This window comes from Aplysia californica, unplaced genomic scaffold, assembly GCF_000002075.1.
Source record: "Aplysia californica isolate F4 #8 unplaced genomic scaffold, AplCal3.0 scaffold00066, whole genome shotgun sequence".
In the NCBI taxonomy this organism is placed as follows: domain Eukaryota; kingdom Metazoa; phylum Mollusca; class Gastropoda; order Aplysiida; family Aplysiidae; genus Aplysia; species Aplysia californica.
This window is the reverse complement of record NW_004797336.1, coordinates 1,445,439-1,469,469: the sequence shown is the minus strand read 5'-3', so window position 1 is coordinate 1,469,469 and position 24,031 is coordinate 1,445,439. Positions and strand designations below refer to the sequence as shown.

The 24,031-nt window shown below is 38.8% G+C and overlaps 1 protein-coding gene across 1 annotated transcript in view; it reads left to right on the top strand.

The window, feature by feature from the left end:
- Window positions 1-2,013: 2,013 nt before the first annotated feature.
- The window catches only part of LOC100533536 (huntingtin), a 69,635-nt gene continuing 47,617 nt past the window's right edge, over window positions 2,014-24,031 (top strand). The window contains exons 1-18 of the mRNA XM_005093588.3: window positions 2,014-2,127; window positions 10,614-10,704; window positions 11,093-11,179; window positions 11,572-11,692; window positions 13,006-13,145; window positions 14,163-14,301; window positions 14,685-14,826; window positions 15,188-15,369; window positions 15,721-15,913; window positions 16,470-16,617; window positions 17,012-17,160; window positions 17,507-17,685; window positions 18,098-18,323; window positions 20,033-20,197; window positions 20,658-20,854; window positions 22,002-22,103; window positions 22,448-22,548; window positions 23,395-23,659. Of these exons, the coding sequence (XP_005093645.2) occupies window positions 10,622-10,704; window positions 11,093-11,179; window positions 11,572-11,692; window positions 13,006-13,145; window positions 14,163-14,301; window positions 14,685-14,826; window positions 15,188-15,369; window positions 15,721-15,913; window positions 16,470-16,617; window positions 17,012-17,160; window positions 17,507-17,685; window positions 18,098-18,323; window positions 20,033-20,197; window positions 20,658-20,854; window positions 22,002-22,103; window positions 22,448-22,548; window positions 23,395-23,659 (2,619 nt within the window). The 5' untranslated portion in view covers window positions 2,014-2,127; window positions 10,614-10,621. The remainder of the gene's footprint in view (window positions 2,128-10,613; window positions 10,705-11,092; window positions 11,180-11,571; window positions 11,693-13,005; window positions 13,146-14,162; window positions 14,302-14,684; window positions 14,827-15,187; window positions 15,370-15,720; window positions 15,914-16,469; window positions 16,618-17,011; window positions 17,161-17,506; window positions 17,686-18,097; window positions 18,324-20,032; window positions 20,198-20,657; window positions 20,855-22,001; window positions 22,104-22,447; window positions 22,549-23,394; window positions 23,660-24,031) is intronic.

Genomic DNA, 24,031 nt, shown 5'->3' with positions numbered 1-24,031 from the left:
CCCCCCCCAAACACCTATTATGATATAATGCTAGAAAACAGACATCACTGAACTGCATGACAGAAGCAGTATACGAGTAGTTTAAATTCATTCGTGCATAAGAAAATGTGTAGGCCTACTAAACACAGAAAATATGCTGTGCTTATATAGCAAGCTCAGCACTAAGCGCAGTCTGGCTATACCTTTCCTTTGTCACTAATACCATACATTTATTTTAAACACGAGCAAGGTTACAATAGCAGCCTATCGCTCGTTGCTCCCATCCATCATCATCCCGTTAAAACGTTATTGCTGATACTGTTACATTACTATGGATGCATAAGGCTTATGACTGTTTATGTTTTATAAATAATATCTTAAGTCAGTGAATCAAGTGAGTGAAATTAGTACCTCAGATTAGTAGATCTACATCTAGCTTGGATTTTGTGATGTTTAAGTAAGTAATTAAACACAAAGGCGATGTAAAATTACAGCGGTTAGATCTGATATTAATTAACTGAAAAGTAGGCTTTGATCAGACCAGGCTCCTTTAATTATCTTATCCAATATTTTCTTCAAAACATATATCTGGATCTAATTTGCCTAAATTCTTATCAATCTTATTCTTACCAGTGAAAAGAAAGAAGAGGGGTTCCTTTGGAGGCTTTCTTAGTGAACTGATAGACACAGCAGTGTTGCACCATCTTTTCTGGTCTCGCTTTCTTCAGTCTTCCTCGTCCAGACAAATCAGACGTTTGCTGGTGATGAATTTACTGTAGAGAAAGCCTCTAAGGCTGTAAGACGTTAATCCAGAAAGGGACTAGAGGTTTCACATGCTTGAACTTTTAAGATAATCTCTTTGGACTAAAACACAACGTTAGAATCTAATAAAACACATTCCTTAATAAGGGCAAAGACACGCCCACTCACTTGTAAACAAACTTCTTTGCCAACTCGAACATAGCCGCCAATAAACTCAAAAGTTTCCGTGTCACGTGGTCGTGACCTCGTACGGACGGACTCTAGTTTAGGCTATAAAAAATAAATGAGCAGATTAATGACTGTCGGTGCGGAACATGGAGCTATTAAACAAAAAGCAGACAAAACACCTTTTTAATGGTCAGAACTGTTTCAAAATAAAGAGGCTATTTATCAGTGTAACCATTTAAAAAGGCATTCTTCCGAAATTTGACTTCTATGCCTAATATATGTATTTAAAATCTAGTCAAGGCTTAACTTAGATTTTTTCACACAAGTAGCAGGGTAACTGTCGTTTGTTGTTGTTGTTTTTTTAAATTGGCGCCTATAATGAAAAAAAAAGGGGTTTTGTCAGCTTGACAGAGATGGTGGCATATTTGTTACTTGAATGGTCCAATGGCCTTTCTCTTGGAACTAAGCTTCGGTAGGCTAATACATACGTATAATAATGTACTTTTATCATTGTGAGTTCGATTTAAAATAAACCCAGAAACATTGTTCTTCCTCTTCCCTCGACTGCTACCGTCTTGACTAGGTCCCAGTTAAGCCGAATTAATAGCATAATAATATATAATATACTACATTGCATTAGATAAATTGAGAATACTGCTGTGAGTTTGGATGATGATTTTTGGGCACCTTTGAAAAAGCACGAGCTTGATTTGTGCTGTGAGTTTGGATGATGATTTTTGGGCACCTTTGAAAAAGCACGAGCTTGATTTGATTTCATCGCGTGCATGACACTTTTTTTTGTGTAGACAGCCTGGGAAAAGTGGGCGGGGGCACAACAGCAGGCTCGAACTCTTGGTGATGCTTGGTTCATTGATGATCTCTTGCAAATTAATGTATTTAAATTATATCATTTCTTCAATAAATCACGTTAGGGTATCATGTATCTTTCAAATCTAACAATAACAAATCCAGGCAAACTAACAATATAATGAAAAAGTCTACCTCCAAAATGAACTACTACTAGAGACTCAAGGGCCTTCGCATCGTAGTTTTCTAACCTTTCAAATTTCAAACTTATTGTTTTACCGAATTTTCCGTTTCTTGATTTTATAGTCATGTTACAAAGATGGCTGCCGTCTCGTCCCATGTAATCAACATCGATGAGCTTGCCTAGCCCAATGTAACTCGAGAATTCCACGAAATAAACCTTGAAGCCAGGTTTGAATTATACTTCAGTTTAACGAGCGTTGAATGCCCATGAGCACGTTTGTTTCTTACTGCGCTATTTGGTCTTGACTTTATTGTATTCTTTTATCTTTTTATTCTAATTGTTGTCTTGTTCTTCTATCTTATCAGTTATCAACATCATCTTTTTATCCCGATCTCAATATCTGGAGTCTTGACGTCTTCACTAATATCTAGAATCTAGACTCTAGTTAGTTAGATCTAGAATCTAGATTCTAGATCTAATAGATAAAGATAGAGATACTTAATCTAGAGGTAGATCTAGATCTAGATTTAGATTCTTATTCTATCCTATGGGGTGCCCATTTTAGGGCTGGGGATCGGGCCGATCGCCCGACTCGGTCGCCTGAAACTGAAAACAAACGTTTGTTTTTGAGACAAAGAATGAAGCTGCAGTGAGCACCTAGATCTAGATTCTAGATCTAGCACACTTCTATTGATGAATTATTATTTGTCTTCCGTGGCTTTCCTCGCCAGTTGCCACTTTACGTGCGATGGGCTACGTGACTAGATTTCATCACCGACTGCTAGGGCTGTGTGTGCACGTGTGTGTTCGTGCAGGCTTGTGTGTGTGTGTGCGCGCGTATGTGTGTGTGTGTGTGTGTACGACTTTAAGGAGAGAAGGTAAATTCATGGAAAGAGAATTTCTGAGATTGTTTTTGGCCACCTCTATTCTCACCCGGAGTGAGAATAGTGCAGGCGAGTCTTGTGGCTATTCTCACCCGGTGCGCGTTCACCAAATTTTGCGTTCACCCTAAACCACAGAATTCTACACTGTGATAACAGAAAAATTGTAGAATTCTGTGCCGTGAACAAACGTTCCATTACAATTGTAGCCTACTAAAAGCATATAATTTTGTCTGTGGGCAGTGGAGAGAGAGAGAGAAAGAGAGAGAGGAGTAGCGCGAGAATTTCCGGGCAAAACAAAATGGCGACCCGTGTAGTTCGGCTCGATTCGAAAAGTTAAATAGCCGTAGCATCTTTGTAGACAACCAAATTTATTTACTTTTGTGTTTTAACATCATTTTTTAACTTTGTTTTGGTCAATTTGATCGTCCACACCGATAGACAGTATTCAGAAAGAGACGGAGAGAGAGAGAAGAGGGGAGGAGTTGATCTTGCGAGAACTTCCGGGCGGGTGAGAATAGCCACTTTCTTGTTTTTATAAAGGCCACCTCTATTCTAACCCCGGGGGAGAATAGCGCAGGCGAGCCTTTTCGCTATTCTCACCCGGTGGGCGTTCAACGTTATAGCCTAGGCCAGCCAGTGTAGCATTCACCCTGAACCACAGAATTCTACACTGTGATAATATAACAGAATTGTAGAATTCTGTGCCGTGAACAAACTTTCCAGCGCTCTTGTGTTACTACTGTTAGCCCCCTAAAAGCGTGCAATTGTGTCTGTGGGCAGTGGAGAGAGAGAGAGGAGTAGCGCGAGAACTTCCGGGCAAAACAAAATGGCGACCCGCGTAGTTCGGCTCGATTCGAAAAGTTAAATAGCCGTACCATCTTTGTAGGCGATCAAATTAATTGACTAAATTGTGTTTTAGCGTCATATTTTTATCTTTGTTTTGGTCAATTTGATCGTCCACATCGATAGACAGTATTCAGAAAGAGACAGAGAGAGAGAGGGGAGGAGAAGACCTTGCGAGAACTTCCGGGCAAAACAAACTGGCGACCCGCGTAGTAGACCTGCATGTTTTCTGACAATCGTCTGAAATCCAACAATCGCGAGCCGGCCGATGCTATCGCTAGGCTCGCCAGCATTAGTCAATTGTGAAGTGCGAGGCCTGGCCGACTGCCAGCGCCCCCTTTTTCTCCCGTCGGCTTTGTCAGCACTTTTATTTTCGTGCCGACTGCCGACGTCGGCGTTTCCGACATAATTGTCGGAACCTGAGTAGAAATACAAATACGAAAAAGCACGACAACCTAAATTATCTACTTTCAGGTTCGTGCTCGAGCGGCCATTTTGAATTTCGTTTGTTTACTGATTGTTCAGATCTTGTGGATTCATTCAAGTCCGAAGTCACTTGTTCCACTCTAGATCTAGATCTAAATTTATAGATCATTATAAACCTCAATGGAGGATTCTTGTTCCAACTCTATAGCTTACAAGTGCTGTAATATTGTAATGTTAATGTTGGTAAAGCGCTTTTCGTCAGGTGCGTGAATTATTTACTTAGAATCTAGAATTCTAGATCTGTAGACTCAGCTGAGTCCCTCTCTGTTCGGAATCGGATGCGGATTTCTCGTTCAAGGCCCATTCCTATTCACTTGTTCTACTAGATCTAGATCTAGATTTATTTAGTTTACTAGATCTATTTATATAACTATATGGAGGATTCATATTCCAATTCTTTTGTATTGTTGTGTCAAACCCTATATATAGCTTTATAGCAATGAAGGCCATATTATGCTCCTTGTTTGTTTTGGAGTGTGCTTTTTTTTTTTGACTTGTGCTGGCCTTTTTACACGAGGACCGTTGCAGGTTCTTTCTTGGGGAAGGCGTGGGGGTAGGGTTTGGGTTAGGGTTAGGTCGCTTTTATTATTTTTGTTGGGGTGGTAGCTTGTTACTCGGAAGTCCTTCCTTTTAGGACACCCACAGATTTAAAAGCTCTTATAAGTTATTGAGGGGGGGGGGGGGGGGGTGCGCGCAAAATTTTCAGACAATCTGGTTGAGGTTCACATACAGGTCTACACGTAGTTCGGTTCGATTCGAAAAGTGAAATAGCCATAGCATCTTTGTAGACGAACAAATTAGCTTACTTTTGTGCTATAGGCCTAACGTCATTTTTTCTTTGCTTTTATCTATTTGACCATCAACACAGATAGACAGTATTCAAAAATTAAGAAAAACAGGTCTTGCTTTACACTGGGTGAGAATAGCCTACGCTGGTAAGTCTCACCCGGGGTGAGAGGTCGATCGTATTTTTATTCTCACCCCGGGTGAGGATAGCCACTTCCTTTTATAAAAGATAACATTTATGAATTAATACAAAAAAAAACCCCCCAACACAACGAGATCTAGTCAACAGTTACTGGCGAGGGAAACCCAAGAGTCTTGGGGGAAACCCAAGACGACAAAAATAGATGGCGGAAATACGTCTTCTTTATTTGGGCCAATCACGGAGGGCTAGGTGCTCGCTGCAGCTCCATACAGTGTTTTTGAGGCAACCGAGTCGGGCGATTGGCCCGACCCACCGATCCCGTCCGTAATGGGCACCCCTTATTAGCGTTTAGATTTGACTCTTGAGTTGAAGTAGTTTTGTATTTATGGCTTTAATTTCTTTGTAGAGATCCCCAGACTTATCTTAGTTTCCTTGAATGGTTGCCATTATTATTCCCCTAATTGTAGAAAATGAGTTGGAATTTAAAAACAAGCGGATAGCTGGAGAACGACAACTACAAAATGCCTTTGGCCGATATTTATAGTACTTAACAACCTTCTTATTTGACGTCATTGAAGTATTCCCACTTTGTCAGTCATGGTGACAACATGACTGCAGGCGGCAGCCTGCCGATTCGGACTATTTTCTTAACAAGTTGCAGAACTGTTTGGTTTGATTGTTTGTGATTGATTGTGCAGCACCCATCTTCCACCCAGATTGATGCTGATGTGAACCGAGAAGAAAAAGAAGACTTTATAAGAGTAGGCCTACATACGAAAGCAAGTTCAAACAAAGTTCAATAAAGCAATGCAAATGATTGACTGTTTCGATCCGGATCCTTTTTTAAATTAATTTTTGTAAAAACTTACAAGAGATTGGGCTCAATAGCACGCTGAGCTGCAAATGAAGTATAATTCGAGACTGTTGGGTTTGGAAATGGATACTGTGAAGTGGAAAGTATATTGTATATTAGGAGGAACCAATAGGCTAGGGAAAGACTCAAAGAGGGAAGCTTGGAAAAACTGCCAGTGCAAACTGCACACTATGCAAAACCATCGCTATTTTTAAATCACGATCAGTAATGCCTTTGCGAGGTCAAACAAGATAGCTGTTACTATAAATATCGGCCAACGGCATTTAGTTTTTGCTCTCTAGCTATCCGCTTGTGATTTAAAACTGGTTTTTGCCTTAGTGATTAGATAATTAGAGGCAGGTAACTTTGCCACTCTCAGTTAGCTCGCGACAAAACAAGCCTACACCCCCTCTATGCTCAACCTACATGACCCCTGTTTCGTCTGAAACTTTTCGTAGCCAATGAAAGTGCAGATAGTCCACTGATTAGTTTGCTTGCTAGTCGTACTTCAGCTGCTTCGTTCTTTTTTCAAGTGAATGTGGTCATGGGAAACTTTTCCACCATATCGAGGAAATTCGCCAGTCCTTGAGATTGAGGGGAAATTACCATACTGGGAGATCATCTTATTTCGTATATTAGATTATTAAAAACAAAAACTAATCTTTCCTTTGCAGCTGGAAATTGTCATTAGCTTTATTTCTCTCCCTCCCAGCCCTCATTCTAAAAGTAGATCGACCGGAGACGTGGTCGGCAAGAGTTTTTCTGGGAACAGTAAATTCTGGGGCTGCCCCAGAGCATCTTTGTCCACCTTAAACAGCTTTCTCCAAATCACTTTATAAAGTTTAAGTGTGTATACTTGTTATTAATCCTTTTCCTTGTTTTCCCCATAATGAAAGTAGTAAATCAAATGGAAAATCAATAGACCTGCCTGGTGAAGTTCCCCGACAATAGGGGCGAATTTCACGGACAAGGTGTAGATCTGTACAACAAACACAATTTTTAAACTGCAAAAGGGCGTACAATGCATACAGCCGACAATAAAAATGCAGCAAATATAATATTTTAATCAATAAAGCAGTTTCAACACAATTTGAGTAATGTATAGCAACGGCTGTAAGCAGCAGACACAGAAAGATAAAAATAGCGCAGGCGCAGCAGCCATAAGGCGAGAGAGGAGGAAAGGGAAGCTTAGCGGGAAGACGCATGCTTAAAACACCACGATTGTTTTTCGTCATGACAATTAATTTTTCTGATTGGTTGATCAATTGACAAAGAATTGTTTATCTCAAGTAACTGGACACTTAAACTCTTCCTTGGTAGGTATATCGGATTATTCCCATTCTAAATTGGTAGGGGGGGGAGGGGGGGCAGGTGGCGAATTTCCCCTCCTGACGAAGTTACCTGTCTCTACTCTGGATAGATGTACAACTTTTACCATCGAATCCCTTCCCTAGATTCTAGATCTAACTAACGTGGCTAGCCTTAGCCTTACACCCTTAACCCCCCCCCCCTTTGTTTTATACCCCTACCTCTCACTCACTGTAACCTTACCGCTACTGCTACCTCATCCCTAGCCCTTATTCCTCACCCTCACTCACACTTTTAGTTTATTATTGGTATTCCAGTGCTCTTGTCTTAGTACTGTCAAAACTAGAGATAGAAGATTGCCTTTTAATTTTTGGTTTGTTCTTGTCTTAAGGTTGTAATCCGGAAATTACTACAGTGCTGTAGTCTCCGCCTATTATTCTACTGCTTACGGTCCAGATTCGCGTTCCATCTATTAAGAAGACATAATTTTTACTACAGTACGCCTATATAAAAATCATCCCTAAGACAAGATCCCACTCTAAAAGACTAGGCTGAGATCCCGCATTTCAGATAATAATTTCCATAACAAAAACCGAGACGAATGCAGCTGATCAACCAAGCAGTGAAAATGTGCGATTACTGTACTGCCCATTGCATCACAGATTATCCACTGTTGCCCTAAACATCACACTCGCGTAGATGAGCTCTCCACCTAAACTTAAAATCACAGGCTTGGTGGGTTGGGTCTCTATCAGACATAATCATATCAAACTGCGAACTCTTTGGTCATTTGGTTTTCCTGACCATTGCAGCAATTCAAGTCTCTGCACCCAAATTTGTTAGACAGACTAAGTTTTAATTGGAGCTATCACTATCACAATACAATGGTGTGTTACCACAGGGACGGGGGGAGTGAACCCGGTCAGAGATTGAGATGGAAAACAGTAAAGGGGAGGAGCAGAATAGGATTGGTACAGTTCTTGAGACTCTTGACTTGACTGGATAAGTGAAAATTGCACGTCTCATGCTACTGGGATTGGTCATCTAGGTTGGCCACTCTTTGCTTGCCATAATAAGATTAAATATGACAAGCATATTTTTGCCTCTTCTTCTGGTCTCTTTTGAGTCATCAGCTGTTCTTCCATGTTTATGCAATGATGTAAAAGGATGTTGTGAAACAGCGGGAAGTTCCACACATATTTTGCATAAATATCATAAAGTGTTTGTTCATCACATTATTATGAGAAACCTGGATTATCTCAATTAAAGTCATATTAAAGCAAAACCATGTGACGGAGCGGAATATTACCCCTCTGATGGATTGATGTCAAACCAATGTGTAATACCGGTCCTCGGGATGGTATGTTTAACAATTTATCTTTTCTAGACCTTGGACAGTCTGATGATATAATTATGACTCGAGTTATGAATGAATGTATATATTTTACTCTGCAGTAACATCATCAATAAAAATATTTTTAAAAAAACCCTTTCCATGGACAGATGGTGTTATGATGGTGTATACTAAATATTTTCAATGTTTGAGTGCACTTCTGTTTGATAGTTTACGGTTTACAGTATTCTGTATTCAACCTACAATTGCGTGTGCCCTCAAAATGAGTAAAAAAAATGCCCTATTTTTTAATACTATTATCTTTCTATGAAGAGTTATTAAAAGATGCGCACATCAGTCTACCTGCTCATGCAGCTTGATGCGTTATGTTTTCAGTAGACAACATATTTTTCCTTGAGTAGTGGTTGATTTAGAAAAAAAGTTTTCATGCAAATACCCCCACCTTTTGGCAGAGGCTCATGTAAGTCGTAACCCACCCCTAGGGTCATGTCAGTACATTTACGAGTAAAGGGAAACAATTGAACCGATTGTGGACCAGAACATGAGTCACCATGGACTGTCCCTTTGGTGCGTTGACTAAGATCCGGCATTTTTCTTTGCTCTCACAAGCATCGGGATCTTAGGTGGAGACTTAGACTATAATTGGTCACTTTTAAGGACAAGCGGGCTAACTCAGATTTCGGGGGTTTCCAGAAATGTTGACCTACACCAAAAGTGGTAATTGGCCTGCTTATAGGAGAAGTTTGGTTTCAATGGTGTGTTTATTTGTTTGGTTATAGGAAACATTCTCCTTGTCTTTTATAGAAACTGAACAAGGGGCAAAAACTTTTCCTTCGATTTTCTCAAAACTGCTTTTTTTGGGATAGCCCCCTTGAGCTTAAAAGTGACCTATTATATAATACAGGCATAGGCCTACTATACTGCTTACAATCCTATTTTAGCCAATAAGTTGATCAGTTTTTGTAGGTCCTCTGGCAAGACAAGTATTCTTGTTAACTCTACAATTTCAAGGAAAATCTTATAATTTCAAAAACAGTAAATTCTACACTGTCTTACTGTATACTTGAAACTGAGTCTAGATCTTGCCTAGTTTGAAAATATTTAAATAGCTGCTGTACTGGCTACTGATCCAGATTGCCTTTAATTTAAATATTGTTTGCTTCAATTTCTACACTGATATTTGGAAATTGATTTTATTTTATAATACACTTATTTGCTGCAATAATGAGACCTACATTTTTTAAAGGCAGCAGGCTTAAAAAGCCAAATATTTTTTATATCATTTTTTTGTGTCTTGGTCTATTTATTGCTTGTCAATCCCTGTCTCCCTCTTCTCTCTTCCTCTTTCTGTCTCATCTCTCTCTTATCTCTCTCTCTTTCTCTCTTTCTCTCTTTCTTTCTTTATCCATCTACACCCCTTGGGTAGCAGGCTTTTGGTCGCTCGAAGGAGATGTTTGCTGCTAATTGAATTTTTAAAGGGGGACCTGCGCAAATCCTAATTGCAGATCACAGGTATTGTTAGTCACAGTAACTGAGACTTTTCCCCTGCCCAGTGACTCATAAAAGAAGGTTGTTATTGATGGAAAGGTGTGAACTGAGCTCCTGTAGTGTATTTTTGGACAGAGTAGGTGTTGTGGAGAAATAAACAAGAGAGCAGGTACGCATGCACAGGGAAATTACAGGACTTGTGGGCCAGTCTCAGTGTTCTCACTGTTTTTGAATATTAAAAAAAAATTGTTGGACAATTTATAGCAATGAAAGTTGCTGTTCTTAGTCTTGGAAAAAGTTTCTGTTCACACTGTTTTTTTTAAATATTAACAAAAAATAAATTTTGGGACACTTTATAGCAATGAAGGTTGCTGTTCTTAGTCTTGGAAAAGGTTTCTGTTAAGGGGGTAGTTAGAAAGGGAAAATTCTGTTATATAAGCTTAGGTTGCTGTTAAGTGGACACCTCTGTACCTTTATATTGGGGAATGTTTTCCTTGACTTTGATGTGTTTGATTTATTTTCTCTTTTATTTGCTTTTATGATGTCATTTCTCAACAATTCACCCTCAGAATCAAGTATGGCTACAATAGAAAAGTTGATCAAGGCTTTTGAAGGCCTGAGAGTTTTCCAGCCGAATGCTCAGGCTGCAGATGATTCAAAGTAAGTTTTTCAAATTGCTAATTATAAACTGAATACTTTATGAAGATCTCTACTGATCACTCAATAACTGACTGCATAGTTTTAAAATAATTGTAAAGAAGAAGCATGTTTGCACCAATAGTACTGATGTGAACATTCTTTTTGTGAATGAGAAAAAATGTTTGTACTTTAAATTCCTCGTCAATTTTTTTTTGTTTTTGTACAGAAGGAAAAGTCCTTTGTTTGGGCATGGTGAATCTTTGCCCATTAAAAAATTTTCAAATATAGTAAGTTTATGAATTTTCAGACAACTTTCACATTTATTTACCTGTTTTGACATTTTTATGTTGCATTATTGATATTGATTTATTGAACTCAAGGGCTATCTCTATTTGTTTCTTTACCACAGGAAAAAGGATCAGAATGTGCCAACAAAGAAGGACAAAATTCTTCACTGCAATGTAGTCGCTGACTGCATGTGTGCCCCTAACATGAGGTAAGCTTTTGTTTCTTATTCTGTTTTCAAGCTAGTTTAATCTAACAGATTTTTTAAGCTCTTTGTATGATCATATTATGATGAGAGATGATATGTTTGCAGACAATGTCATTGTATAAAAGCACTTTGATGGACACATGGACAAAATGCATGCTTTAGATAGAGGCTATTTATTCTTTACGGAATCACTTGGTACCAATGAATAATTTTTTTATTGTTGTTATGAAGCAGTAAAATGGAAGACTAGAGGTACTCTAAGGGCTATTGATTAACGACTGCTTTCTGATGTTCTCTTTTGAAATACTTCAAAGTATCTTTTAACCACTTTACGTCGAATAACAATGATGACAACAACGAAAGCGCGTGTACTTGATTCGTTTAAATCCTTCCAGGGGTGTGGCTGACTTCCCTAAGTTCCTGGGCATTGCTATGGAGGCATTTCTAGCACTGTGTGATGACCCTGAGGCTGACGTAAGAATGGTTGCAGATGAATGCCTCAATAGAACTATCAAGGTGAGGGACTGTTCTGATTTTTTATATGATAGATATGAGTGCGGCCGTGCTGAAAGGTGAATGGAACTACATAAAAATCTCCTTATTGGCTTGCTCTTTGGACTTAGGAAAACAGACAAACGAATTGCTAAACATGTTTGGTTTGATTTTTGTTGTTAGATAATTCCTTTACAAGCACACCTTCATTTTTTTGCTGTCTGTCTAACTCAGTGCAGGGTTTATCTCTATGTCTTCTGTATGGCTGTACTCTGTTAGTGTTTATGGCCAGTTTGTTGAGTTGAATGGTTACCAGAAAATTGTGATAATGACAATTTATTTGTAACAGATTCCTTTCGTGGTGTGTGACTCCCTTTCTTTTCTCCCCTTTGTTTTTAACAGCTTTATCATTGTTTGTTCTTTTCGATATTGTTGGTCCTATACCACATCACCATCTTTTCACTTGATTGTGTAAATCTTGAACAAAACATAAGACCCTGAGTTTAGAGTTCAAGATAGATATGAAATGTGTCACGACGCTGTGAAAACAGGTCAATTTTTGGACATATGGAGTTATTGGTATCATCTTAAAGCTTGTTCATTTGTCTTGATTTTGATAATAAGAATTTCTCATCTGTCTTCAATGGAAGTCAAAATATTTTGGGCTGAAAGAGGTGGGGGTCACCTGGTTTCAGAGATAAAACTAGCAATAAAATGGCTGACAAAGTTTGATGACTTTCAAAGCCTGAGAGTCTTTGATAACTGCAAATTTGCATTTTATGTGCCTTTAATCAATGTTTTTCCAGTAAAATCTCACTGAAATATATTTTGAAATAAACATTATTAAAGACGTTAAGCCAAAAAAAAAAATTCAATAAAAATTGCCTCACCAGCAGAAAAATGCCAGTTTCTTCAATATCATTATTTTGACGAGCGCCTGATTTCACCACGCTGCCTCAAAAATTGGTCTATTTGACTGCGATTTTGTTGATTGCACTGGCCCTGAAAATCACATTCTAAATAGACTGCTTGCGCTTTGTGTCTTATATTCAAAAGATTAAAACAATCCTCAAAAAGCAATTGTTTTTATTTTCCATGAGATAGTTATATTTTTGTATGAATGGTCAAGCGAGGGCAAGCGAGGCAGGGGAAGGCCCAGAACAACATACTTAGGGAACCTAAACAAATGGGTGGCAGGAGAGGATCAGGGAAACGTAACTTTTTTTTAGAGCATCCGAGCAAAGGAATGAATGGAGAACCATGATTGCCGATGTCTGTCGCAGATCTGGCACTGGATGATGATGATGATGATGAATGGTCACTTATGATACCCTCAGGTTTTGCTTGAGACCAATCTAGGCCGTTTGCAAGTAGAGCTGTACAAGGAACTAAAGAAGAATGGTCCATCCCGGTCTCTCAGAGCTGCTCTGTGGCGGTTTGCTGACATGTGTCATCTCATCAGACCACAGAAATGCAGGTAAGTTGAGAGTTGGAAGTTTTTTCACATTGTAATTTTTAAACTTGTTATCATGGCCGTACCCCCACGGACTCTGTATCCCGTCCTGGGGCTGCCACGCTACATGAGTTGAAATTCAGTGTGTATATGTCAAAGTGCTGTATTTCTTACATTGACCGTTATGTCTTAAGGAAATTTGGCAGTTATGTTAGAAATTGAATGTAGTTTTTGTAAATGTATGTGGTTAGGAATTACACCAATTGCATCATGTAGATTTTGAGGTATATTCCATCCTCCCAACTTGACTCTGATTGCTGCGCCCACATTGTCCCCTTGGATTTATAGATCTAGCCCTACTCATCTATATTGCACGAATTCCAGCACTGTCATCTTCACCGTGATCTGAATCGCTATTAGATGAGTCTAATTCCTGTTTATTATCATCCACAACGGAATTTATGGCACTTGATTTGGAGTCACTTTCATCAAATTAGTCTCATTCCCCCTCACAACCCAGCGCCACTTCAAAAAGTACTTTGTCGATCGTGAACGTACATATTCGAGGCATCTTTCAAGCTTCTACACCCATCAAAAACCAAGAAACCGCTGTTCATTGGAAAATTTAAATATTCAGACAGAACTAGCATCGCCGTATTTGGGTATTTTGGTCATTACAAGCAGAGGTAGCTGTTGACGTGACCGTATCGCTGTTCCGAGTTTACTCGTAGCCCGGACTGGTCCTCGCTAAGGGTATACTCGCAGCCCGGGTAAAGAGAGTCAAGGGTGTTATGCACAACAGGATTTGGATTCTCTTTTGTTTGAAATGATGTTTTTTTATCTTGGGAAAGGGAAGAATACTAAATGTGGACTTTTTGAAATTTATTTGTACTTTTTTTATGTTGAAGGTCATTATGTTTCATACGCTATATTATACAGGTATGAATAGCCATATGTTGCACAGAAAGATTGATACATTAAAGTCAAAAAATGGATCTTCATGTACAAATTCAATCACTTGATTTAATTTGCATTCCTCAGACCTTACATTGTGAATTTACTCCCGTGCGTTGCTCGCATTTGTCGACGAGAAGAAGAAGCTGTACAGGAGACCCTCTCATCTGCCATGCCTAAGATTTGTTCCGCTTTAATGCCATTTGCCAATGACACAGAAGTGAAGGTATTTACTAGACTGGAAAAAAGAAATTTTCCTTTTTTTGTTCCCGCTCAGAATTCTCCTTTGCAATTTTGAACATTGCAAGTTAACCTTTGTGTGAAGCCATATCCTATAGAAAACAAATATGAGGATTGCTTTAAACATCACCTCTTGGTGTTAAAGAAGATTTTTTATAGTGTGTTCTGAATTGGATGTTAACTTTAGACACCTTCCTCTCCACTTTTCTTACCTCCCTCTTTTTGTTAGTTCCCTTTCCAATCTTTTGCATTAAAAAAGTTGTCTAGAAGTTATGGCTTTTATTCATAATGAAACCGTGTACCCTACATACTGATTGTCTTTCCTGTGAGTATGGATGGCCCTTACATCCATTATTCCTGTTTTTCCAGGCTTTGCTCAAATCGTTTCTCCCCACCCTACGCGCAACCTCAGCTGTGTGTCGCCGGATGTCAGCCAGTAGTTTAGCCCTCATCTGCCAACATTCCAGGGCACCTCTATCTTTCTTTAATTATTTGGTCAGCGTATTACTGGGTAAGTGAGATACACACTTATTTGTCCTATCAGTAAGATTTTCTAATTATCTGATATCAGAGGTGTGATTTGTTTGCAAAATGAGAAACAATGTCCAATGTTTCCTGTAAGAGTGCTGTCTGCTCTGAAGTATTTCTGAAATTTAATTTGCAAGCAGTGTTCCTTGAATCCTTTTCTTGTTGAATTCAAGACAACGACAGCAATCAGTATCCTATGAGCCCGTCTCAATTCAAAACCCAGTGCTTGCTTGTACACTGTGTTTTTGTTTTAGCATAAAAAGTGATGTGGATACACTCATTTTTAAGTCCTGCATTGTATAGGTGCCAAAAAAATTAATATTTATTCCTATCATCTGTTTTAGAAATGATTTTGCCAGTGGATATTGAGCATGATGTGCCAACTCTGCTGGGGGTTATCCTGTGTCTGCGTCATTCGATTCCTCACCTAGCTCCCACTACCAATAAAGACCTTGGGCTCAAAGACAGCTTTGGGTACAGAGAGGTAGAGGCAGAACAAGCCATCCATGTGGATCAAATTATAAAGGTAAAAAACGGTTATCACCCTTGTCAGATATTTGTTGTTGGAGTAGATGAACTGGCAAGGGTACAGTATAGAATCCTTTTCTTTTTAAGAAGATTATTTGGACTTACGAACTTCAGGCGTTAATTGTAGGGCCTTTGTTCCCGTTCTAGAACTTAGTCTCTGTGACTAGGATTGATTTTTATGGCAGTTCAGTGTATGATGTACGGTGCATTTTTCAAATTTAGAGGTGGGTTTCCTTGTTTTTACAAGTAAAGATTTGTTAGAAAATCCGAGAAGTAATATTGAACAATGAAGAAATTATGTCTATTTGTTGGTGGTATGAGGTCCCAATTTTTTTTTTTGTTTCATCAGATCTTGCAAGCTTTGCTTCACTATACTGGGCACAGTGATCACAATGTGGTGACAGCTTCCCTGGAGTCTCTACAGCAGTTACTGCGCACACCACCTCCTGCATTGTTGAGACTGCTTCTGAAAAAGGGAAGCATTTCAAGAACATTCATTTTTTCCCAAGACTTTAATGAGGAGGAGCAAGCTAGAATAGACAGTGAGTTTTGTTATTAAATTGCATTTCACCTAAATAAATTTTCTCTATTCTAATTGGTAGCATTTTTTTTTGTCCTAAAGAATTTTGTCTTTCAAAATATTCTAAATTTTTGTAGAATACACTTATGAAAATTTATGCACATATTAAAATAAATATATGTTAAATTTAAATTGTCTTGCAGACTTGTGAAATTGTCTTATGATATGAAGTGTAACTGATGTCTCATCTGAATCGTTTGTTAGACATACAAAATATCGTGTGCACAGGAATGTTTTAGACAATAATCTTGCTAGAAGTGAAATCCTTGCTACTGGTGAGATATGTGTGTTATCACGCTTTGACTTTCCTTCCTGCATCTCTTCTTGTGTCATCTGATATGTCATTTTTTTTCCCCTCCATGTTAAGGATGTGAATTTCTTTAGAGAACCTTACTTTTCTTATTGTGTTTTTGTTCATCTTTCTTTTAATTCTTTGCACAATAGTTATTGTTTAGTCATTGTACTACTCAACTGTGCACAAAAAGCAGACCGAGTCCTTTTATCTGTTTTTTTTTCAGGTGTGACTGACCTGGCCTTGACCGTGGATGAGTCGGGACTGGATGATGACCCTGGTGATGTCAGCGGACAGTCGGTGGCTTCAGGGGGATCTGACAACTCAACCTTTGCCTCAGACTATGGCACTGGGTCTTTCACAAGTCAACAGAGGTAAACTGCTGCATTTTTTCACTTCGTATTCTTATGGATTTACTATGTACCTGACAGAACAAAATCCTTTTCCTCAATATATCGCCAATGCCATAAGCTACATTTTGTAGATTGTACAATTTGAGAGGGTAAAAGGCAGGCCAAAATTACTCCCAAACGTTTTTGGATTGTATTTTATTTTGGGTCTTACCCCAGCCTAATGTTTGTAATTTGTCTCTTTTCATTTAAAACCTTAGACATGTTTCTAATTATTATAATCATTATTGGGTGAACTCAGTCTGTGTTCATTATTCGGTGTACTTCGCATTCCCTTTGTTGTGGTTATAGAATTTATAATTTTAGTGTTGGCTGTATTGCTCAGCCTTTCTCAAAATGTATTTCTTTCTCTCAACAGCTCTGATGTTGAAGCTGCTAGTGCAGGGTTGACCAAAATTGTCATTGGCGATGAGGGTGAGATGATCGTGGTCACTGATGGCACAGACTACTCAGGAGTAGAGATTGGCGACCTGAACGAGGAGCGGTCAGAGTTGTCTGCTGCATCATGTATGTAACTTGGTTGTATAAGGAAAGTAATTACTTACTTGTGCATGATGTCAAGGAATGTGCAACTGTTCCACAAGCTTTGGGCTTGGTGAGAGTTGAGAGCTTGTCTTGTAATATGGAAAAAGAAGACTGATTTCTGAATAGTTGCCCTAAACTCTTTAACCGTAACTTTTAGAATAAACAGTTTTGTTTGGGAAATGATGATATACTGCTTGCACTTTTAGAGTGGTGTACTAAGTTGAGGTCTAACTTTGCCACCCATAGTGATCTGATTTGACAGACATTGATTATAGTCATCAGTCATGTTGAACATGTTCTCTGTATTTTGCTTCTCTGTTTACTCCAGGTATCTCCCACAGCGATAGTATAGAGACTTTACAGAGTGTACGGAGCCTCAGTCCACACCCAGGCCCTTTACAATTGCCTAGTCACGACATGAATGGGAATCCACAGTTACCTGTTGAGCAAGAGGAAGAAAGTGTCCCTGCTAGTCCGAACCCTGCTACTGGCGACACAGTGCAACAGGTAAACTGAGTCACAGATTTGTATTCAATTTTTTTCCCTTTTACTTACGACATTGCTAATAGCAAGGTACACCTCAGTATTTGTTAAGATGTGAATCCACATGAAATCTTGCTAACATCTGATCATCTTTTCAGGTGATGCAGTGGATGAAGTGGAACCCTTCTCATTCTGATATAGGAAGGAATTAATGTAAAAATCAGACATGATTTAATGACATAATGCTTTTAAAATGTGATGCCAGTTTTTCTGCTCCATGTAAAATATATGATAATCGATACAGGAACAGATATTTTCAATATAAAGAATACCTGGCTTTGTTTCTTCTCTTTGAAATCGATACTGAGTCGGAGAAATACAGGGGTTTTTTTCAGTACAAACTTACAATGGTTTTATCCTCTTTTTACCTGCACAGATTGAGGTAGAGCCAGAATCGTTAAAGGAGGATGAAGTTCCACTGTTGTTCTACCTTCGGCTGCTCTGCAAAAGATTCCTTCTGACGGGTGTGCCGGAGGGTCTGGTGTCCGACAAGCAAGTGCGGGTCAGCCTCAAGTCTCTGGCCTTGGGCTGTGTGGCCCACAGTGTGGCCATCTGTCCCAGACTCTTTCTCTTCAAGGTGTGCCCTACCGCTACTGGAGCAGGTAATGTCATAAGTTTTTCTGATTTGTTTCAGAATACCCTCTTATGCTGTGATGTGATGCCCCGTTCTTTTCTTTTGATTTGGGAAGACACTTCTTCTTTAAACTTATGGAGATGTGATTGACATACAGTTGTGGGTCGTAGAAGTGTAGTCATATTTTTCTGAAATGCAAGAATAGAAACTTCTAACTGCACTTACGAGGGGCATACCAAAAGATTTTTACCTGACCATGAAGGAATAAAGGTAGAAAGCTGAAATTTGGTACTAACCTTAACTTTCTTTGTGTAGTCACCTCCCACAGTTGTACATTTTTGCTGTCTTTGTATGACCTTGAAAAGACCTTGAGAATAGAAGACCCTCTCTTTGTCAGAAAACCAGCTCTCTGCCGCTTCTTTGACCTCATCATCACTTTCAAATTGCTTCTTTTTAAATCCTTTTTCTGTTTGGGGAATAAAAGATAGTCTGACAGGGCTGAATCTGGAGAATAGGGTGGATGTGGCAAAATTTCATTGCCCTTTTCTCTCGCAGTTTCTGCAGTGTTTCTTGAGGTGTGTGCTTGCGTGTTATCGTGAAGCAGCAAAATGCCTTTTGGGATCTTTACTCTCTGTTTTTCTTTTATAGCCTCTAGTTTAAAAAACTGGTTAGAATAATGGTCTCCACTGATCGTGTGATTCCGTAAAGGATCAATAGCCTTTTTCATGCAGACCAAGCAATTCTTGACAACAATTTACTCCTTGCACTTTATGAGGAGGAGTTAACAAATGTGGGACCCATCTTTCAGAAACCTTGGTCACATTCAAATGTTCATTTAAGATTCGTTCAACTGATCCAATTCTAATCCAAGTTTCTTTTCTCAAACGTTCGACTGTCACCCGCCCATCAGACAACACTATAGTCTTTTGATTTTCAACACTTTCTCCTTTTAGTAGAGGTTTTACGGTGCTCACAACTGCATAAGGTCAGATGAGCGCCAGAAGATTAGAGGTGTTACAAGAGAGTAACAAACATAAAAAAGAAGAAGGGGAGATAAGGACGATAGATGTTTGATAGGAAAGAAGGAGCAAACCACACCAGAGCACCAACTAACGATCCACAGCAAGAACAATACCTTCTCTTCTGTTGTTGCTGTCGCTGGGCGACCATCACGGTGGTCATCTTCAATGTCCATGAATACGTATTATCACTGCGTAGGATGGGCAATCAGTTCCTTATATGACATGCATCTCGTAAAAATTATATTATGTAGTTGCTTGCCTTGCAAGAACAAGTACTTCATTACTGCCCTGTGCTCAATTTTCTCCATTTTCATGTTGAAACTAGATAACAACATACGCCAATTGACCTACAGTGCGCTGGTATTAACCAGTAATCGGAAATTCCCTGAAATTTATATACTTTCTAGGAAGATGATTTTTGGCTTTCACCCCAAATTTCAGTTTTCTACCTTTATTTCTTCATGGTCAGGTAAAAAACCTCTGGTATACCCCTCGTAGAAATTTTGAGATTGATCATTACTTCCTTCATCATCATTATGTTTGTAAATTATCATAAGATTCTTTAACACTTAAAACAAACTCCTGTGACTTGTGAAATTTTCTTCTTTTGCTCATAGAAGTGCTGCGTGAAGCAATGAAGACACTAGAAGTGGATTTCCTTCCTGCTTGATGTGGTCATGATGCAACTAACAATATTACCTTTATCTCCCTGCAGGCAGTGACCAGAACTTACAAGATTTGACACTGTATGCTGGACACTCAGACCACCAGTTGAAAGGTCAAACAGCACTGGTCCTTGGTAGTTTTATCCGTGCAGCGTTATTAGAGGGGCGAGCAGACTTCTCCCAGTGGGTCATGGAACATTTGCCTTCTGAACAAAGTAAGTCAGAACCTCACTAAGTATTTTTATATGATGGGGTTACCCTGAATTTTTTATGTATTGCCTGAGATGTTGATCGCTTATAATTTGTTCACTTTGAGAGCATTTCTTTGTCATAATTTTTCCTTGTTTGTGCCTTTATGTAAAAACGTTGTGTAAGAAGAAATGAAGGAGCTGTAAATAGAAGGGGAAAGGCAGTGTTTCTTTAACATTATTAATACTCTCATAAAGTCATCTCTCTTTATGTGTTAGTTAGTCTTCTATCACTGCTCTTGAACATTTGGGCTTTGTTTACCATAGTTAATTGTGATGTGAAAAGCTCTTTGGTAAAATTGGTTAATCATTCCATCGCTCACTGTGACGTTTTCATCTTCTACCAATTAAAGAAGTAATGTTTCATTTCAGGGACTGAAATTGAGGTTTGCTATTGTTGATTATACATTAATGATTCTTCACTCAGATGTCCTGTCTCTGGAGGATTTATTGCGCATCATTGTGAACATTTTGGGAGATGAGTCAGCTGTGGCTGTGAGGGCTGGGCTGGTGGCCTTGCAGATGTGTCTGTCCCACCTGCTGGACAGCTGCCATGGCCGTCTAGGCCTCAGTATACTGCTTGATCTTCTCTGTATACATAACAACCCTTATTGGCTTGTTAAGGTAATGTTGCCATTGATCTCAGGATAGTGCTGTCTGTGACGTAGGGTTAGGCTACCCGACTTGTAATTGTGAGTTTACGGGTTCGGGGGATCGAGCCGCGGGCCCGATATTGTGTCCTTGGGAAAGGCACTTTACACAAATTTTCCTCACTTCACCCAGATCTTGTCAGTATGTTAGTGTTTTAGCGCTTATAAATGGCTGCTTGCACTGTATGCTTCCCAGGAAGTTGAGGTTGTTTCAGAATGCTCTCGGGTCTGCTGGAGTAACAGTATAGATTGTGAAGCGCATAGAACTTGCTATTGAGCGGGGATTTGCGCCATACAAATGCTATCTATTATTATTGTTAGACATGACAAATTAGTTTAATTATTGTAGGTTTCCCTTTTGTCTTGCTGATCTGTAGCACACATAATGACTTTTTGCTTCTGTATCTCATTATGTGCTGCAAGTATGGCTTCAGACCCTCACACTGAATGTTTCATCTAGGTCCTCATCATCAGTTGAAGTCTAGGAAGTTTGAGTACTCTAAAAAAATGAAAAGCGTTGGACGTTACAATATCAATGTGTACGAAACACACGTAGTAGAGCCAAAACCAGGTGAAAGGACACAAAGTCAAATGATTTTTGCATATGCTCCAATGCAATAGTCTTCCAAAAAATGGTTTATGCTAAATTTTGAAGAGCTTTGGCAGCAGTTTTGTTCCTGAGTAATTTTTACTGTATTTCAAATTTGATCATTCATAATGTGCCTATTAGTTTACTGTGTATTCTATCCTCAGTTAGGTGATACCCTCTTTATTTCTTTGTGCTATGTCTAAGGGAATAGAAGTGTCTTGCCTGAAAGTACATTTCTTGAATTTTATTTAGGTCAGTCTTATGTTAAGGTTGCTGTTTGTAGTCATTATTTTTAGGAAGAAGTAGTGAAATAAACACCTTTCCAAAGTATACTATACTCAGATTACTTCACTTTTGGTTATCAAGTAAAAGTAAGATGTAGGTTTCGATGTATTGTTTAATTTTTAGTTAAACATTTGGGAATACAGGTGGAATATTTGTTTCAGTTTACCAATTATTGTCTGTAAAAGATATGACGTTTTAAGTAAACAACATAGACGTTTCTAAACTTATACTTTCATGTACTTTTCAGGTGGAACTGCTTGAATTAATGGCTGGTTTGAACTTCAAAGTGATCAGCTACATGGAGTCAATCTCACCGGACATCACTAGAGGAGAGCACAATTACCTAGGGGTCAGTCTCGTATTTGTCCTTAGATGGAAGTGATTACTGGGGGTGGATGATGTCTCAGACCTCTCTTATTTAAAAAAATATTTTCTTGTGCTCAAATCCACAGTTGATTTACCTCTTCAAGGAAGGGAGATACAAAGATGACTGTGGGTGGAGAGTTGTTTTGTTATGATTTGCTTAACCAGCAAAATATTATGATTACGAAACTAGTTCAAACAGTATCAGGTCAACTTTACTAGACACCTCTTATTGCTGAAGCAAATTGACAAGTGTGTCAGAATATTGTTTGTCGCAAGTACAGTTGATAGTTTGGTGACTCTAAAAGCTGGGTTTTTTTCTGTTTACAGAAAATGTGTCTACAGCAGCACTGCATCCAGGAGATTTTGCTTCCTCTTTTAGGAGATGAAGACGCTCGTGTGAGGACTGCTGCAGCTAATGCTTTTCTGAGGTATGAAGTCTGTGATCTCATAGGATAAAAGTACTTAAACCCGTGGCTGTGATTCATGTCTATGTTGAAAGTAGGTTTCTGTGGATAATGGAATGGTATATAAGTGAAATATCTTTTATGAGAATAAATGAGAGAATACTTGAGTTTTGTTTGTCCGTTCAAGGTCTTTAAGTTTCAAAAGTTCTGTGTTCATAGAAACTGATGGAAACAATATGATCAGCACAATGCTGTAGATATCATCATGAGGGCTGTGTGAACAAGACTCATTTGATAACCTTTGCTTTTTTAGATGGACTCTGAGGTTTTCTTATATTATATTCTCTGTGTAGGTTTTGATTATATCTGTTCATTTGTTTTAGTTGACTCTTTGGGTTGAAAGTGAGTTTGCAGGGGTTGTTTCCAAAATTGTTTTATTGCACATTATACTAATTTGGATGTTTTCACTTCTTCAGTGTCTTTCAAGGTATGAGTGTAGCTCTTCAAAAGAATTTAAAAATTTGTTTTCTTCTGAATAAATCTGGTCACAGAGTAACTCGTAATGCTTTGTTTTCCTTATCCAGTGAAGCTGTCCACAATGTAAATTACTTTCCCTCAAGATATTCCAGTGTAGTATAGAGTGAAGACAGTGTTCTTCATTGTTTCATCTTAAGGAAAAGATTTGCCATGTAGTAAAGGTTTCCAATTGTTGAAGAAGTTTTAGTTGTTCCTATCTCTGCTTAATTCTATCTGCGATGCAGCTAGAGAACCTGTTCATCATGTTCTTGTATGTCGTTAAGCGGAAAGACACAACCTTTGATGACTACTGGGTTGGGAAAATAAAGTAAACTCTCTATGTCCATTCCACAGACTCATTCCCAAGCTGTTCTATGCTTCTGATAGCCCCCAGCAGGATCCTGTGCTAGCTGTTGCTTCAGACCAGACTCGTTACCTTCTGACTCCAATGATGTCACCAGTGCTTAGTGGTCAGCTGCCACCTTTAGTACAAGGACTAGTGGGTCCGTATAAACATGATGAGTTGGCTCAGGTGTGCCCAGCCACAGAGAGTGCATTGTCCCGTGTTGTGCAGATGTTGCTACATAACCTGCTGGTTTCCAATTCCCGATATATTACTGTGAGTCTCAGTTCCTATTGTATGTGTATGGGGGCATTGACTTTTCCCTTCCTGATTTCAAAAGAATCATAATTTTTCATTCTCTTGTCTCGCTTCTTATTTCTTTTGTTCCTTGTTTTTTCTCTTTTAAACTTTTTCTGCCCTCTTTGTTTCCCCCAACCCCTCTGTCGCACCTTAATGCTAATAATAATATATGACTTGTAGCCTTCAACCCTGATTAATTAACACAGGCTCTGGGCGCTTCACCAATACAACAGGGACACATAAACAGTACATTGTAGTCTGACGAAAAATCTATTTATATTTCTTTAACCTGAAAATAGAAATGACTTGAGCTGGCCTTTGAATGAATTAAAAGATTTTTATCTCTCT